The 15,119-nt window shown below is 40.2% G+C and overlaps 1 protein-coding gene across 4 annotated transcripts in view; it reads left to right on the top strand.

Moving 5' to 3' along the window:
• Positions 1-15,119, top strand: part of FLT1 (fms related receptor tyrosine kinase 1) — a 194,829-nt gene that overhangs the window by 101,681 nt on the left and 78,029 nt on the right. For 2 of the 4 annotated variants that reach the window (XM_054446522.2, XM_063650729.1), the window contains exons 13-14: positions 3,836-4,144; positions 8,903-9,049. In XM_054446522.2, coding sequence (XP_054302497.1) covers positions 3,836-4,144; positions 8,903-9,049 — 456 coding nt within the window. Of the gene's footprint in view, positions 1-47; positions 1,548-3,835; positions 4,145-4,307; positions 8,364-8,902; positions 9,050-15,119 lie in introns of those variants that run through there. The other 2 variants (XM_054446523.2, XM_054446524.2) reach the window with 2 other exon arrangements.

Here is a 15,119-nt window from a genome sequence, read left to right as displayed (position 1 = left end):
TTTACTGTTCCTCATTTCAATCATGTTGCCCCTTCTTTAAAATACAGTTACCTGGGGCCAGGCACAATGGCTCACGCCTGTCATCCCAGCACTTTGGGAGGCTGAGATGGGAAGACTGCTTGAGCACAAGAGTTTGAGACCAGCCTGGGAAACATGGCAAAATCCTGTCTCTACAAAAATACAAAAACTAGCTAGGCCTGGTGGCACGTGCCTGTATTCCCACCTGCTTGGGAGGCTGAAGTGGGAAGATCACTTGAGCCCAGGAGGTCGAGGCTGCAGTGAGCCATGATGGCACCACCACGCTCCAGCCTGAGTGTCAGAGCGAGACCCTGCCTCAAAACAACAACAACAAAAACAACAACAAAAAAATTTTTGAGTTGCCTTCCAAATTGATGAAAATGGTAAACTGTGGCCATTAGAATCCTTGACCGCTGCAACTCGAAACTTTGGCACACACTTGTACATAGCATCCACTTGAAACAAGCAGAACTTCCTGGTAACCATTCACTCTCTTTTTAAATAATATTTCCACTCTTCAGTGGCAGTAGAGCCTTCTTTATTTTTACCCAATGAATGAGATCCCTGGCATCCTTTTAAATTCCTATGCTTGTCCCTTTCATGAACTCAATGCACATGCCTGATCCAATTGAGTTGAAATATCTACCCCCAAGTATGCACCTTTATAAATAGATTACACTTTCATCTAACCCTGGGTTGAATGCCTCTTCTGAGCAAGGGTTGATTCTTCTCCATGACACCTCATAAGATGCCATGGATGTGATAATATGTTAGATGGATGAGTATTATTTGGTAATGATGATGACTGTGCTGAATTCGCCACAGATAGTTAAGTGTGGGAAGATTTCTTGTTTTCACTTTGAGGGTTAGAAGGCAATTCTTTCTTGGGTCTGTTTTTGTACTCAGACTAAAAAAAAAGTCAACATGAATTAAGGAGAAAAATCCCTCTGGGATTTTTATTTATCATCTTCCATGGATCAAAAGAGAATACCAAAGGGGTGAGACTGAGAAATAGTCATTTCTAAAAGGCTGTCTGATAACATAACAAATTAGCTTCAGTGACCATGTCCCCTATATAAGAAACAGGCCTCAAAACGAATTTGGTTCTTTGCTTTTCCTATGTGTGTGTTTTTGCTGTTTTGCTGGCACTCAGCATGACTATGGGTGTGTTAGCAATTACTGAGGGTGAAACAGGAACAGCACTGCCTTATCTCCCTGGTTTCCCAATGTCACTAAATGCATTTTATTTTGAGATTCCTGGTGGTGCTTGGCAAAGATAAACAAAATCTTCCATCAGGAAACCTGTGAGCTATTTCCACAGGAAGTTTCAAATCACTAAAGTAAATAGAAACTCTCTACACGATCTCAATGGTGTTACTTGGGCTCACTTGGGTTCTAACTACCAGGATGAGAGCTCATAAATGGAAAGTTTGTGGTCTTGTAAGAGTTGATTGCAACCAGTGCACAATTCCTCTGCTCTAGTATCTGTGTAAAAGTTGATGGCTGATGTTTTACTCCTCATGCTTGGAAAATGGCCCAAATATAAAAAGATGCTGAATTAGAGCAACTATTTCTGACACCTTATTGTTATCTTAAAAGTGACTGTCAGCTGCCCCTCCTGCATCTTCTGGCACATTCTTAGATTTTCATTTTAAAAGCAGGAAAACCTCCACTGGTATCCTCTCTCCTCAGCCACTGACGGCTTCGTAAGCCACTGTTACACCCCGCTCCCAGGTTCCAAATGAATACTTTGGCATTTCTTCAGACGTGATGCTTTATAATAAAGCCAAAGCTCAGAAAAATCAGAAAAACAAGCAAAGTGAGATTTAGGAAAGAGTTGATATGATATCTAATTTTGGACTATTGTCCCCTTAACGTTTAAAGGTTTCTTTATAGCTTTGTGTGCAAAGTATAATAATAATAGCATAACATAATGCTTTTCATCTTCAAAGCACTTTGTAAGATGTTGGCCCAAATTCTTTGCTCAAATGCAGATACAGCACTAGTAATAAGCAATGGGAAGGTTTTGAGAGCAGGTCAGTTCAGGGCCGGCAGACTTTTTAAAATCCTCCCATGAGACTGGGCCAAAATGATGCTAAGAAATTCTCAGCCCCAAAGTGAACTGATGGCCCAGGTTAGACATGCGGAGGGGAAGAGCTCATGGGGTGTTGACAGAGACATCTGGGAGATGGAGATGAAGGTGCCCAAAATATCTGAGACAGGTCTCAGTCAATTTAGGAAGTTTATTTTGCCAAAGTTAAGGACACATGTCTGTGACACAGCCTCAGGAGGTCCTGACAACATGTGCCCAAGGTGGCAGTTGAGGTACAGCTTGGTTTTATACATTTCAAGGAGACATGAGACATCAATCAATATATGTAAGATGTACACTGGTTCCGCCTGGAAAGGCAGGACAACTTGAAGTGGGGAGGGGGCTTCCAGGTCATAGATAGGTGAGAGACAAATGGTTGCATTCTTTTGAGTTTCTGATTAGCCTTTCCAAAGGAGGCAATAAGGTATGCATTTGTCTCAGAGAGCAGAGGGATGACTTTGAAGAGAATGGGAGGCAGGTTTGTCGTAAGCAGTTCTCAACTTGACTTTTCCCTTTAGCTTAGTGATTTTGGGGGTCCCAAGACTTATTTTCTTTTCACAAAGATTAGCTGGGAATTGACATTGGAGAAAATGGCTTTTAATGACATAGCCACCTTCAGAACATGTTTAAAATATTTTTGAGAGCAAATTTGATTTTTAAAATTATTCTCTTTACCCCTCTATCACCCCCATTTTAGAATCTGGCAACTCTTCCAGATTAGTTGTCCGCATTTTCAGAAGAAAACTTTGCTCTCTCAGGTCTGAATAGAACCATCCCCATAAAAGAAGTCCTCAGTAAGTCAGTGGGCTCCTCTCTGGCCCACTGTGCCACTGGCCCACTGTGGTCTTTGCTGGACCAGGGCAAGTAATCTGGGACAGGAGCAGGAGGAGGATAGTGAATAACTGTTGCTTCTCACTGCAAAATTCTAGGACTAAAGTGGAATTGATTGGCACTTTACCTAGGACTTCCTATTCTCACTTGTTTGCAAACTATTTTGGATAAGTTTGACTGTAAGTGTGCCTTTGGTTTTTAGGACGAATTGCTCTTATGTTACTTCACTATTTTGCCCACTTGCCAGTGTCACTTGCCAGTAGGAGTACTGTACATGATTTTAAAAATAGGAAATGTGGCCGGGTGCAGTGGCTCATGCCTGTAATCCCAGCACTTTGGGAGGCCAAGGAGCATGGATCACATGAGGCCAGGAATTTGAGATTAGCCTGGCCAACATGGTGAAACCTCGCCACCACCAAAAAGTACAAAAATTAGCCCAGCGTGGTGGTGCACGCCTGTAATTCCAGCTACTCTGGAAGCTGAGGCAGGAGAATTGCTTGAACCTTGGAGGTGGAGGTTGCAGTGAGCTGAGATCATGCCACAGCACCCCAGCCTGGGCAACAGAGCGAGGCCCTGACTCAAAAAAAAAAAAGGCGGAAATAAAGTTAACACCCTAGTTGGAAAAAACATGCCACTTTGAAGAGCAACTTCAGGTGAATCAGGAGAAAATGCCATCCTAATAACTGTTCTGTTTTGCATTTCCTACCTCACTTCTGATGGAATGAACTTAGTTGATTCCCACCTGCTATGTTTGCTCATTTACCCCAAATACTCATCCTTTTTAATGCGGATGCTGAGAGAATTTGTGCACGAACAATTCTTAAGATCTTTGAACATCTCATTAAAAGACACTGATTTTTCTGTGAACTGAAGTTCTTTATTCTTATTTTATAGATGTGCCAAATGGGTTTCATGTTAACTTGGAAAAAATGCCGACGGAAGGAGAGGACCTGAAACTGTCTTGCACAGTTAACAAGTTCTTATACAGAGACATCACTTGGATTTTACTGCGCACAGTTAATAACAGAACAATGCACTACAGTATTAGCAAGCAAAAAATGGCCATCACTAAGGAGCACTCCATCACTCTTAATCTTACCATCATGAATGTTTCCCTGGAAGATTCAGGCACCTATGCCTGCAGAGCCAGGAATGTATACACAGGGGAAGAAATCCTCCAGAAGAAAGAAATTACAATCAGAGGTGAGCACTGCAACAAAAAGGCTGTTTTCTCTCGGATCTCCAAATTTAAAAGCACAAGGAATGATTGTACCACACAAAGTAATGTAAAACATTAAAGGACTCATTAAAAAGTAACAGTTGTCTCATACCATCTTGATTTATTGTCACTGTTGCTAACTTTCAGGCTCAGAGGAGATGCTCCTCCCAAAATGAGTTCGGAGATGATAGCAGTAATAATGAGACCCCCAGGCCCCAGCTCTGGGCCCCCCATTCAGGCCGAGGGGGCTGCTCCGGGGGGCCGACTTGGTGCACGTTTGGATTTGGAGGATCCCTGCACTGCCTTCTCTGTGTTTGTTGCTCTTGCTGTTTTCTCCTGCCTGATAAACAACAACTTGGGATGATCCTTTCCTTCCATTTTGATGCCAACCTCTTTTTATTTTTAAGTGTTGAAGCTGCACAAACTGAATAATTTAAACAAATGCTGGTTTCTGCCAAAGATGGACACGAATAAGTTAATTTTCCAGCTCAAAATGAGTACAGTTGAATTTGAGACTCTGTCGGACTTCTGCCTGGTTTTATTTGGGACTATTTCATCTGCTCTTGATTTGTAAATAGCACCTGGATAGCAAGTTATAATGCTTATTTATTTGAAAATGCTTTTTTTTTTTCACGTTAAGCACATTAATCTTGAACTGGAGCTTCTAAAATTGGCCCCAGGGGTGCGAGATGTTGGTGTAATTCAGAGATAGTAAAGGTTTATCGCAGTGTAAATTATGAGCCCATCCAAATCAACGTCCCCTCCCTCCTCTCATGCGATCCAGGTAATTATGCAGTTAGTGCCACAGTAGACTAGCCTAGCAAAGGGTTTGCTCCTTGCTGTCTCTGACTGCACTGCACAGCTATTGATGGCACCTGAAAGAAAGTGGATCATGCCTTAATTTTAAATATTCCTGTCCTCTGGTTATTATTTTAAGGAACTTTATCTGTTAAAATGACAGCATTCAAAGATATACCACAATCAATTTATCACGGAAATAAAGGCTATTGTAACCAGAGATTTAATGCATTCTTCTAAATGTAAATTTAAAATTTGCCCTTTAAAAAAGTCCACTTTCCCCATATGCAAATGTTAATAGGATTTTTATGGGGATTAAGAAGCGGCAAAACTACAGAAGCAGAATTCAAAGTAATTTAAAAAATACACACCAGTTTTAAATCAAGAGAAGTTGTAATCTCTTGTTTTAAGCTTGCATTTGAGGGAAAATGACTTTTTCACCAATTTAATATGCATTGTTCTGTTGTTTTTATTTATGATTGATCATTATATTTGACTTGCATAAACTATTAAAAAAAAAAAACTATAATGACCAAAATAGCCATGGCTGAGAAACACAGTGGCTGGGCAGTTCAATAGCAGGTGACAATATGACAACTTCTCAAGCTTGGGAACTCACCAGACTGTTTCCTCCTTTAGGTAACAGATTCTGTCCCACGGCTAAACTTGTCTTTCACGTGGGAATTGCTTTTGTCAAACGTGAAAGAGTAAACAATAGCATTTCCCCAGAATGCCAGTTTTATGGAGCCCCAAATGCTCTGAAAACAATTAGTAACCTGGAAGTTGTCAGCCCAAAGGAAAGAAAAATCAATTGTATCTTGAAATTTTACCTATGGCTCTTTGGCCTGGCGTCTTTGTTCATTATAAGTTAGTGTGTTCCTTCAGGAAACAATGCCTTAATACCATAGAACATGGAGGCCTTAATAGTTGCTAACATTAAAAAAGCAAACAGAATGATTCAGGGATCCTTTTGAAAACAAAATGGTGAATTGGACATGCAGAACCTACCATTTCCTTCCCCCGTTTGCAATTTTTGTGGGGAGGAGAGGATGTTAGTATTTACAAAAGATGATTTTAAGAACTTCCAAGAGATGAGTTTAAGAATTCCATAGAGTATTAGTTGTTCACTGTGTAATTAATCCTTCCGGAGAGTCTTTTTTTAAAAAAAAAAGAAATTTTTGGGTGGGTTTTGTTTTTTATTAGTTACCCTAGGGGTATGTTACCCTGGGGTAGGAAGGGAGGTGAAGATAACAGAGTTGGGGAAGAAAAAAGAAGAAAAAAGGAGCCTAAAATGGGGAATAATTGAAATGGAATTGGGGGTGTGAGGCTGGTTCCTCAGTCCCCATTCCAAACGGAGGATAGAAGCTGTGTATTTATGTGACCTGGCAGATCTCTGGGGCCATAACACTGAAAAGTGAAAGAACCTGGTGGGCAGCTATCTTTGGCTACTGATAACCAGCAGAAATGTCTGTTAATTCTGATTTTCTCAATTTGAAGGGATCAGGTACACTGTTAAATTTTGGAAAGCCACTACCTACTTCCATCAAGTAGCTTAGGTTTTGAAATATGGGTTCAACGCACCTCCCTTATTCAAAACGTCAAAGTAGACTATCATAATGTATAAAGTAAGAATTGACAAAATATGATTCCTGGGTTGATTGGTCATTTAGAAAGTAGCCAAAAGTGAGACTTTTAACGTAGAACATTTTTCAGAAATGGGTACAAAGAAAAATGCATATTACTGTATATTTCAGAGTGTTTATGTGAACCTTGTATTTAATTGAGAGTCCCATGTACATTCTGCAGCCTTTTTGCTGCTTCTATCATCTGAAGTTTGTGTAGTACAAATAAGGCCTTTGGGATTCTTAATGACATTTATGTTAAAATGTTCTCTTCTCTTTAAACATTGTTTTCCAATCCACCTGTCAGGGAGTCCAAATCGTCTCTGTGTTGATGATGTTATACTTTGTAGCTAGAAAAATGGTTTTAGTGTTGTGGGCCCTATATTCAGACTTCCTTTTTACAAGACTGATGGGCCATGATAGATTATTTTATCATATTTAATGCATGGGAAATAGTAAGTGTGCTGAGGAAGCTATTAAAAATATAACTCAGTGAATTGGATCTGAGTTTTAAATGAGATATTTCAAAATTGGCTTGCCACTGTAAAAAGAGACTAAATAATAATATGATACTGTTCTTTATGATCTTGTCATGTTTCACTGATATGTTTGGGGTCTTTACTATGTAAAAAATGTCAAAATTGTAATGAGCAAGCATGTACAAGTAGTCATAAATCAAAGGTTTTAAACAGGACTGCATTTTCAATTAGGAAAAGCTGTTTGGCAGATAGCACCCAATGCAAAAACAGAAATATTGTAACGTTCTGCACAGTGGGCAAGATAAGATGGGAAAGACATGCTGAAAGAGGCAAAAGGATCATTGCTATCATTCATTCTACACTAGTTTGAAGAAGTTTTTATACATCAGTGCACTTCCTTCAGCACACTTTTTTGTCTTCAGATTTCATTTTTTATAAAATGAGAAGACTAATGATAAGCTATAGATATCAAAATTTATTGAGAAATCTGTTTCTCCTAACAGATAGTAACCCTGCCATGATATACTACTTCAACAATGTTATAAAAGTTATATGATAATATACATTTTAACCTGGGATTTCTAAATTGCTTTAACAAATGCTAATCCTGAGAGTTGCCCTGCAGGACTCAAAAGAGAAAGGTTTTGGGACGTGGCAGAACCCTGCAGGGACATGGAATCAAGGCCATTGCAATGTATCATCTTTGTAGCATTGTCATCACTCCTAAGCTGCCTTCACAGTTTTAGTACACTAAGATGAGGAAATCGAAAATGGGCAGAGAAAGCTCATACTGTATAATTGAAGACAGTGACAGAGAACGTGTCAGTTATGCCAAAACTCTTTTGATTTCTGTTCCAGGATTTCCAACAAGAGGGGAAAGGAATGACTTGGGCGGGTGGGAAAGACATTAGGAGTTGTTTTTATTTTTTACCTTGGAAGCTTTAGCTACCAATCCAGTACCCTCCTAACTAGAATGTATACACATCAGCAGGACTGACTACTTCATTAGAGATATACTGTACTCATTGGGGGCCTTGGGGGTACTGCTGTTCTTATGTGGGATTTTAATGTTGTAATGTATTGCATCTTAATGTATTGAATTCATTTTGTTGTACTATATTGGTTGGCATTTTATTAAAATAAATTGTATTGTATCATATTTGTATGTTTTAAGAGAAAATAATATAAAATACAATATTTGTACTATTATATAGTGCAAAAACTACAAATCTGTGCCTCTGCCTCTTGAATTAATTCTTTGGTTGCTTGCATTTGGGAAGGGAATGGAGGAAGGAAAGAATCAATAAAGCTTTCAAAGTTCAAGAAATTCTTCTGTTTGGTCTGCTGCCTTACAACTTAGGTTGCTGACAGTTGAGTAACACAAACACACCCCCACAAATACATCAATCAAAACTCAAACAAAATTGTATTAGCCTATCACTACAACACTATATATTTATATAAAAATCATTACAAGACTATACACAAAATCATGTTTTTGATTTACAGCTCCTAAACTATTATGCAAAATCCTTGAGTTTTAGAAAAGCTCCTCTCAAAAAAAGGAAGGAAACTAGCTAGCTAGGCAAGAGCCTTTGTATTGAAATCTAAAAATACAAAATCTAGTCCTTGATTTCACTGTGTTGTAATAAATTTCAATTTATCGTAGCATCTTATTAAAGTAGAAGCAGCAGGTTAATGATTGAAGAGAAAGTGAACAAATGCAAATGAAACCTAGTAGTTGAGTTTTGCTGTTTCTCTGTGTATTTTAAATGTTGATATGCATAGACAATACAAGAATAAAGTTGACGAGTAATCACAACTCCCTTTCTTTCTTCACTAGATCAGGAAGCACCATACCTCCTGCGAAACCTCAGTGATCACACAGTGGCCATCAGCAGTTCTACCACTTTAGACTGTCATGCTAATGGTGTCCCCGAGCCTCAGATCACTTGGTTTAAAAACAACCACAAAATACAACAAGAGCCTGGTAAGAGACTTTTTTTCTTGCATTTATTATTTCTCATCTTTCATCAGCCCCTTTATCCCTTAACATTCCCGTCACCTGCTTCCAGTATGTATAGACCTACTTGCTGATAGAGCCCCAAACACTGGGATCTGGTTCATGCTGATAGCAACGTCCAGTGAGGAACAGTTGGGCCAGTTCCTATGCAGACAATATGCCTAACCCATAGAAAGATCCTGCAGAATCTATTCAGCTGGAAGGCTTTAAATAGTGCATTCAGAAAGAAATGAGAAGAGCCATGTAGAAAATGATTCAGTTCGCCATGACAGCTGGGAAAGTGAGCAGTTAGTTTCTTGGCTTTGAGGCATTGCAGAACTTGGAACACCTGGCATATATGAAGTTCAGAAAAGTAGATTTATATCTCTTTTTCTTTCTTTCTTTCTTTTTTTTTTTTTTTTTTTTTTTTTTTGAGATGGAGTCTCACTCTGTCACCCAGGCTGGAGTACAGTGACACCATCTTGGCTCACTGCAACCTCCTCCTCCCGGGTTCAAGCGATTCTCCTGCCTCAACCATCGAAGTAGCCGGGCAAGTAGTTGGGACTACAGGCATTTGCTGTCACCATGCCAGGCTAATATTTGTATTTTTAGTAGAGACAAGGTTTCACCATGTTGGCCAGGCTGGTCTCAAACTCCTGACCTCAGGTGATCCACCTGCCTTGGCCTCCCAAAGTGCTGGGATTTAGGCACACACCACTGCGTCTGACCAATTTATAATCTTTTAAATTCATCTACGCAGATGTTAAGGATTTGGTAAAAAGAAAACTTTTTAAATTGTGTTTGATCATACTAGTAAAAAACATAAATCTACACGAGTGGGTATAGGTTTATTTTCTTTCAACAATACATATAGTGCCATGGGATCCGTGGGGAATTAGTTCCAGCACCTTCTGCAGATTCCAAAATGCACTGATGCTCAAGTTCCTTATATAAAATGGTATGACATGGTATTTGCATATAACCTACACATATCTTCCTGCATACTTTAATCATCTCTAGGTAATTTTTTTGTTTGTTTGTTTTTTGAGACAGTCTCACTCTGTCACCAGGCTGGAGTGCAGTGGCACGATCTCAGCTCACTGCAGCCTCCACCTCCTGGGTTCAAGCGATTGTCATGCCTCAGCCTCTCAAGTAGCTGGGATTACAGGTGCCCGCCACCACACCCAGCTAATTTTTTTTTTTTTTTTAATTGAGACAGAGTCTTGCTCTGTCACCCAGGCTGGAGTGCAGTGGCGCGATCTCAGCTCACTGCAAGCTCTGCCACCCAGGTCACGCCACTCTCCTGCCTCAGCCTCCCGAGTAGCTGGGACTACAGGCGCCCGCCACCACGCCTGGCTAATTTTTTGTATTTTTAGTACAGATGGGGTTTCACCATGTTGGACAGGATGGTCTCGATCTCCTGACCTTGTGATCCGCCTGCCTCAGCCTCCCAAAGTGCTGGGATTACAGGCATGAGCCACCACACCCGGCTCTAGGTTACTTTTAATACCTGATACAATGCCTACACATCAATTCATGTGAACTCAATGTAGTACTTGGTGCGTGACAAGTTCTTTGGTTTTTGGAACTTTGTGGAATTTTTTGTTGAATTCACAGATGCAGATCCACATATACAGAAGGCTGACTGTACTTTTTTTTTTTTTGAGATGGAGTCTCGCTCTGGGCTGACTGTACTCTTAAAAACAACGAGACTTAAACCAATAAGTATAAACACTGTCTATTGCCTGCCTTATAAATCTGTGGTTAAATAAGAGTACAATGAAATTATTTATGATTTTAATTGATATTCATATTTTATTAAAAATAAAATTGCCATTTATTTCCAATATTCCAACAACCTAAATCAAATAAATAGCAATATGGAGTAGTCCTTAAATGTAAGTCCTCTACACAAAATGAAACCTCCATTTGAGTTTGATGCACAGAATGGGGTTGTGGTATAACAACTCCAAATTTTAAGATATCTGCAAATGTCTTAGAGAGACCTTACACTCAGCAGGTTCAAAACCAATCACATCACTTCATTTTTCTCCATAAAGTAGCACCTCCTCTTATACTGACATCAAATATTTAATCATCCAAACTAGAAGGTGATGGCCTCGCTTTTGCCCTCTTCATCTAATCAATCACCAGACTGAGCAGATTACACCTACTAAATACTAAATATTTCTCAAATCCATTCCTTTCTCTGCTTCCCCATTATTCTCTCGGTCCAGGCACTCATTACCTAGGCTCTGAACACCTTCAGTGGTCTCCAAACTTGTCTCCCTATCTCTATTTGCATCTACTTTCCACACAACAGTATAAAATGCAGCTGTGAACATGTCACTTCCCTGCTTCAACTCTTCCACCGGCTCCAGCTCTTCAACTCTAACACACTTTGACAAAGTTCAAGAATCTGACAGAGAATGCCCTCAACATCTGGCCGCTGCCTACTTCTCTGACGTTATGCTCAGAGTCGCCTGCCTTGAACTTTATAACTTTATATTCCAGTAGTGCCAAACTCTGGTAGATCACTGCAGACATTATGCTGTTTAAACTCCCTATGCTTTCTTTGGTTCTTGTTTACTCTCTGCCTGGAGTACCTTCCCTTCCTTTGTCTCATCCCTTAAGACCCAGATTGGGTGTTCTCTCTCCAACTAGGTCTTACACAACTCCCACAAATAGGAGGCAGCTCCTCCACGAGTCTTTATTACTTATAACTGTTTCTACTTCTTTCTTGCTGACATTTTAAAAAATCATCAGTTCATGTGTGTCAGTATTACCTATGCATATTTCTACTCCTGTCTTAAGTATTTTTTTAATCATCAGTTTATATATGTCTCCCCTCCAGAGGGCAGATAGTTTGTCTTATTTGTCTTATTTATGTCTCGTCTTTTTATCTTCAGAACCTAACACAGTGCTTGACAATTAATAAATAAATGTTCCATGAATGAATGAATGAATGGTTTTCAGAAAATCTTAGGCTGTCCTGAGCAAGCTCATAATGGTAGCACAAATGCCTGGATTTGGCATGGGGGTGGGGCCCGTATCATGGAAGTTTTAAAGCTGAAGGGACCTTTAGAATATCTTTAGTCTGACATGTAGAATGGAAAACTTAGGCTCAAAGAGGTAAAGTGATTTGCCCAAGATGACACACTACCAAGATGGGTAGTTTTGTGGAAAACTAGTCCCTTAAGATATTCTCCCAGAATAAAAGGATGAATAAATACATGAGTAAATAGCTTGTGAAAGAAACTGGTAAACTGTACTAAGTTTTTTTTGTTTTTGTTTTTGTTTTGTTTGTTTGTTTGTTTTTGAGATGGAGTCTTGCTCTGTCGCCCAGGCTGGAGTGCAGTGGTGCGATCTTGGCTCACTGCAACCTCCACCTCCCGTGTTCAAGTGATTCTCCTGCCTCAGCCTTCTGAGTAGCTGGGATTACAGACATCCGCCACCATTCCTGGCTAATTTTTTGTATTTTTAGTAGAGATGGGGGTTTCACCATGTTGGCCAGGCTGGTCTCAAACTCCTAACCTCAAGTGATCCACTCACCTTGACCTCCCAAATTGCTGGGATTACAGGCGTGACCCAGTGCACAGGGCCAACTGTGCTAAGTTCTGTATTCCTCAAACTTACTTGATCACAAAATCCATTTTATGAAAGATTAGTGTAGGATGTTGAGTGATTCTTTGAAAGAAGTAAATGTGAAATAAGTTCAGTTTTTATAGTTTGGAAGTGGGTTAAAGAATCAGAGTTAAAATGATTTGGGAAGCTTAGGACCATTGTGAGACTAGAGGAGAGACAAGGCAGGAGAATGTGTCCCAGCAGCTACCACACGCAAAAAAAGAGTCCAGTGTGCTGGGGAGATCAGGGCTTGAGTCCTAGCATGGCCCTCATGAGTCATATAAGAATTTGGGCAACTCATTATTCCTTACTCTCGGAGCCATTTTTCCCTTATTTATAAAATCGGGATAATTCTGACCACACAGGGATATGGTGAGGTTTAAATGAGTTAACGTAAGCTGGCCCATAGTCACGGCTTGTTCAATGCTGCCTTCTGACCCACCTCATTTATACAGAAATTGTCCAGTGAGTTGGCAGAATTCACTGGAAGGCATCAGAGTTAATTAATAAGCTCAAATGTCAAACAACCCTAAAACAAAATAATACAGATTCTCCCCCCACCATCCCTCCACCACCCGGCTTTCTCTGATCTTCCGAGGGCCAAAAGAAGAATATCTAAAAACAGGTCATATAAACTCTTACACAAAATATTCTATAAATATCATTCTAGGATGCTACTATTTAGCAATTTAGCACTTATTAAGTTCAGCTATACCAAGTCATCAATTTTCTTTCTCTCGCTTCCTTTTATTCACTCTGTAAAACCACTATAGCCTTTAGGAAAGGGCTTTCTTAATTTTCTGGAGATAATCTTCCACATGTATATAGTTTCTGTAAAGTCCCATATGTAATATTCCCATTTGAGGAGCAAATGCAATAGCCAATGCAATATGCTCCATGACGATGACCCTTATGTTTGTATATATGAGTATCTTCAAAACTGCCAACTCTTTTATGACTATTTCTTTTTGTAAACCTATGAATAAAGGTAACCAAAGTGATAATCCCTGATTCGCCAACTGTTGCAAAACTGAAATGGAAGAATATTAAGATCATGCCCTGCAAAGACTGAAAAGTAGTACATTATGTACCCAGCCTTTAGCCAGCTTGACTGAGTTTTAAAACCCTGAAAATAAACTGTGTATCCTCTAGAGACTCGAGGTGCACCTTTTAGATGAAGCCTGGCAGCTCAAAAAGGGTTGATATAGCAAGAGAATTTTAGTGACCTTGGATCATTGATAGGATCCAGTCCATTATCATTGTTATTTTTTAAATGATAACTTGCTCCCATTCCAAAGAAAATATGAGAGAGGAAGTGAGGCACACACAAGGGCTCATGCTTTGTACAAGCGCCTATAAAATGCCTACTTGGGGTGGTTGGAGCTTTTTCCTCCCTTATCATTTCCTTTCAGGAAAAAACTTTCGGTGGGGCACAGCCATTCACCAGAAGAAAGGCAGTTTTAAGAAAGTGTTGTAAAAGCTGAGTAGTAAATTCTTGGGCCAAAGGGCATCAAGCAGGAATAAAAGGGATCTTAAGCGTGCAGGCCCTGGAACGCATGTGAACGGATTGCAAGAGAAAATCCTGGCCAGGGCAACCCAAACAAGAAGAGACACGGCCCTGCACACCACACTGCCTGAATACCTCGGGGGTGGCATCATGTCTGCTGCCCGTGCCCAACTCCCAGCATCGCAGTCAGGCTTCCCAGGGCTTCGATTGCTTGGCCCCATCCAGCTCGTTACCACTTACTTCCTGCTGCGCCCTGACATGACTCTTCCTCACTTTTTCCTTTCTCCTCTTCTCCCTTCAGCCCTCTGGGCCGTGGGCTGCCTTCAGTTCTTGCCTGAAAAATTCTCTTTCCTCTCACTATGTTGTTCTCCTCCCACTAATGCTTTTTTGTTTTGTTTTGTTTTTTTGAGACGGAGTCTTGAGCTGTCGCTCAAGCTGGAGTGCAGTGGCACAATCTTGGCTCACTGCAAACTCCGCCTCCCAGGTTCTGGTGCTTCAGCCTCCTGAGTAGCTGGGATTACAGGTGCGTGCCACCATGCCAGGCTAATTTTTGTATTTTTAGTAGAAACAGGGTTTCACCATGTTGGCCAGGCTGCTCTTGAACTCCTGACCTCAAGTGATCTGCCTGCCTCAGCCTCCCAAAGTGCTGGGATTACAGGTGAGAGCCAACACGCCCGATCCCACTAAGTCTTGATGTCGTGAAAGATCTTCTCTCACCTTCCAGGGAAATGGTTCTTCCTTTTTTCTGATGTCTAGGTTTATTTACAACTCATGTCATTGAGCACATCACTTCATTGTTCTCTGGTGTTAACATGTGTTTATTTTATGATACCTTAATATGTCTTCTCTATTAAACATAGCAATATAAGATTTATTGAGCATTTACCAGGTACCAAGTCACCGTGTTAAGTGTTTTGGAGATATCTC

The sequence above is a fragment of the Pongo pygmaeus genome, chromosome 14 (genome assembly GCF_028885625.2).
Source record: "Pongo pygmaeus isolate AG05252 chromosome 14, NHGRI_mPonPyg2-v2.0_pri, whole genome shotgun sequence".
In the NCBI taxonomy this organism is placed as follows: domain Eukaryota; kingdom Metazoa; phylum Chordata; class Mammalia; order Primates; family Hominidae; genus Pongo; species Pongo pygmaeus.
Note: the sequence above shows the minus strand (reverse complement) of the source record. Positions and strands in the feature narration are given on the sequence as shown.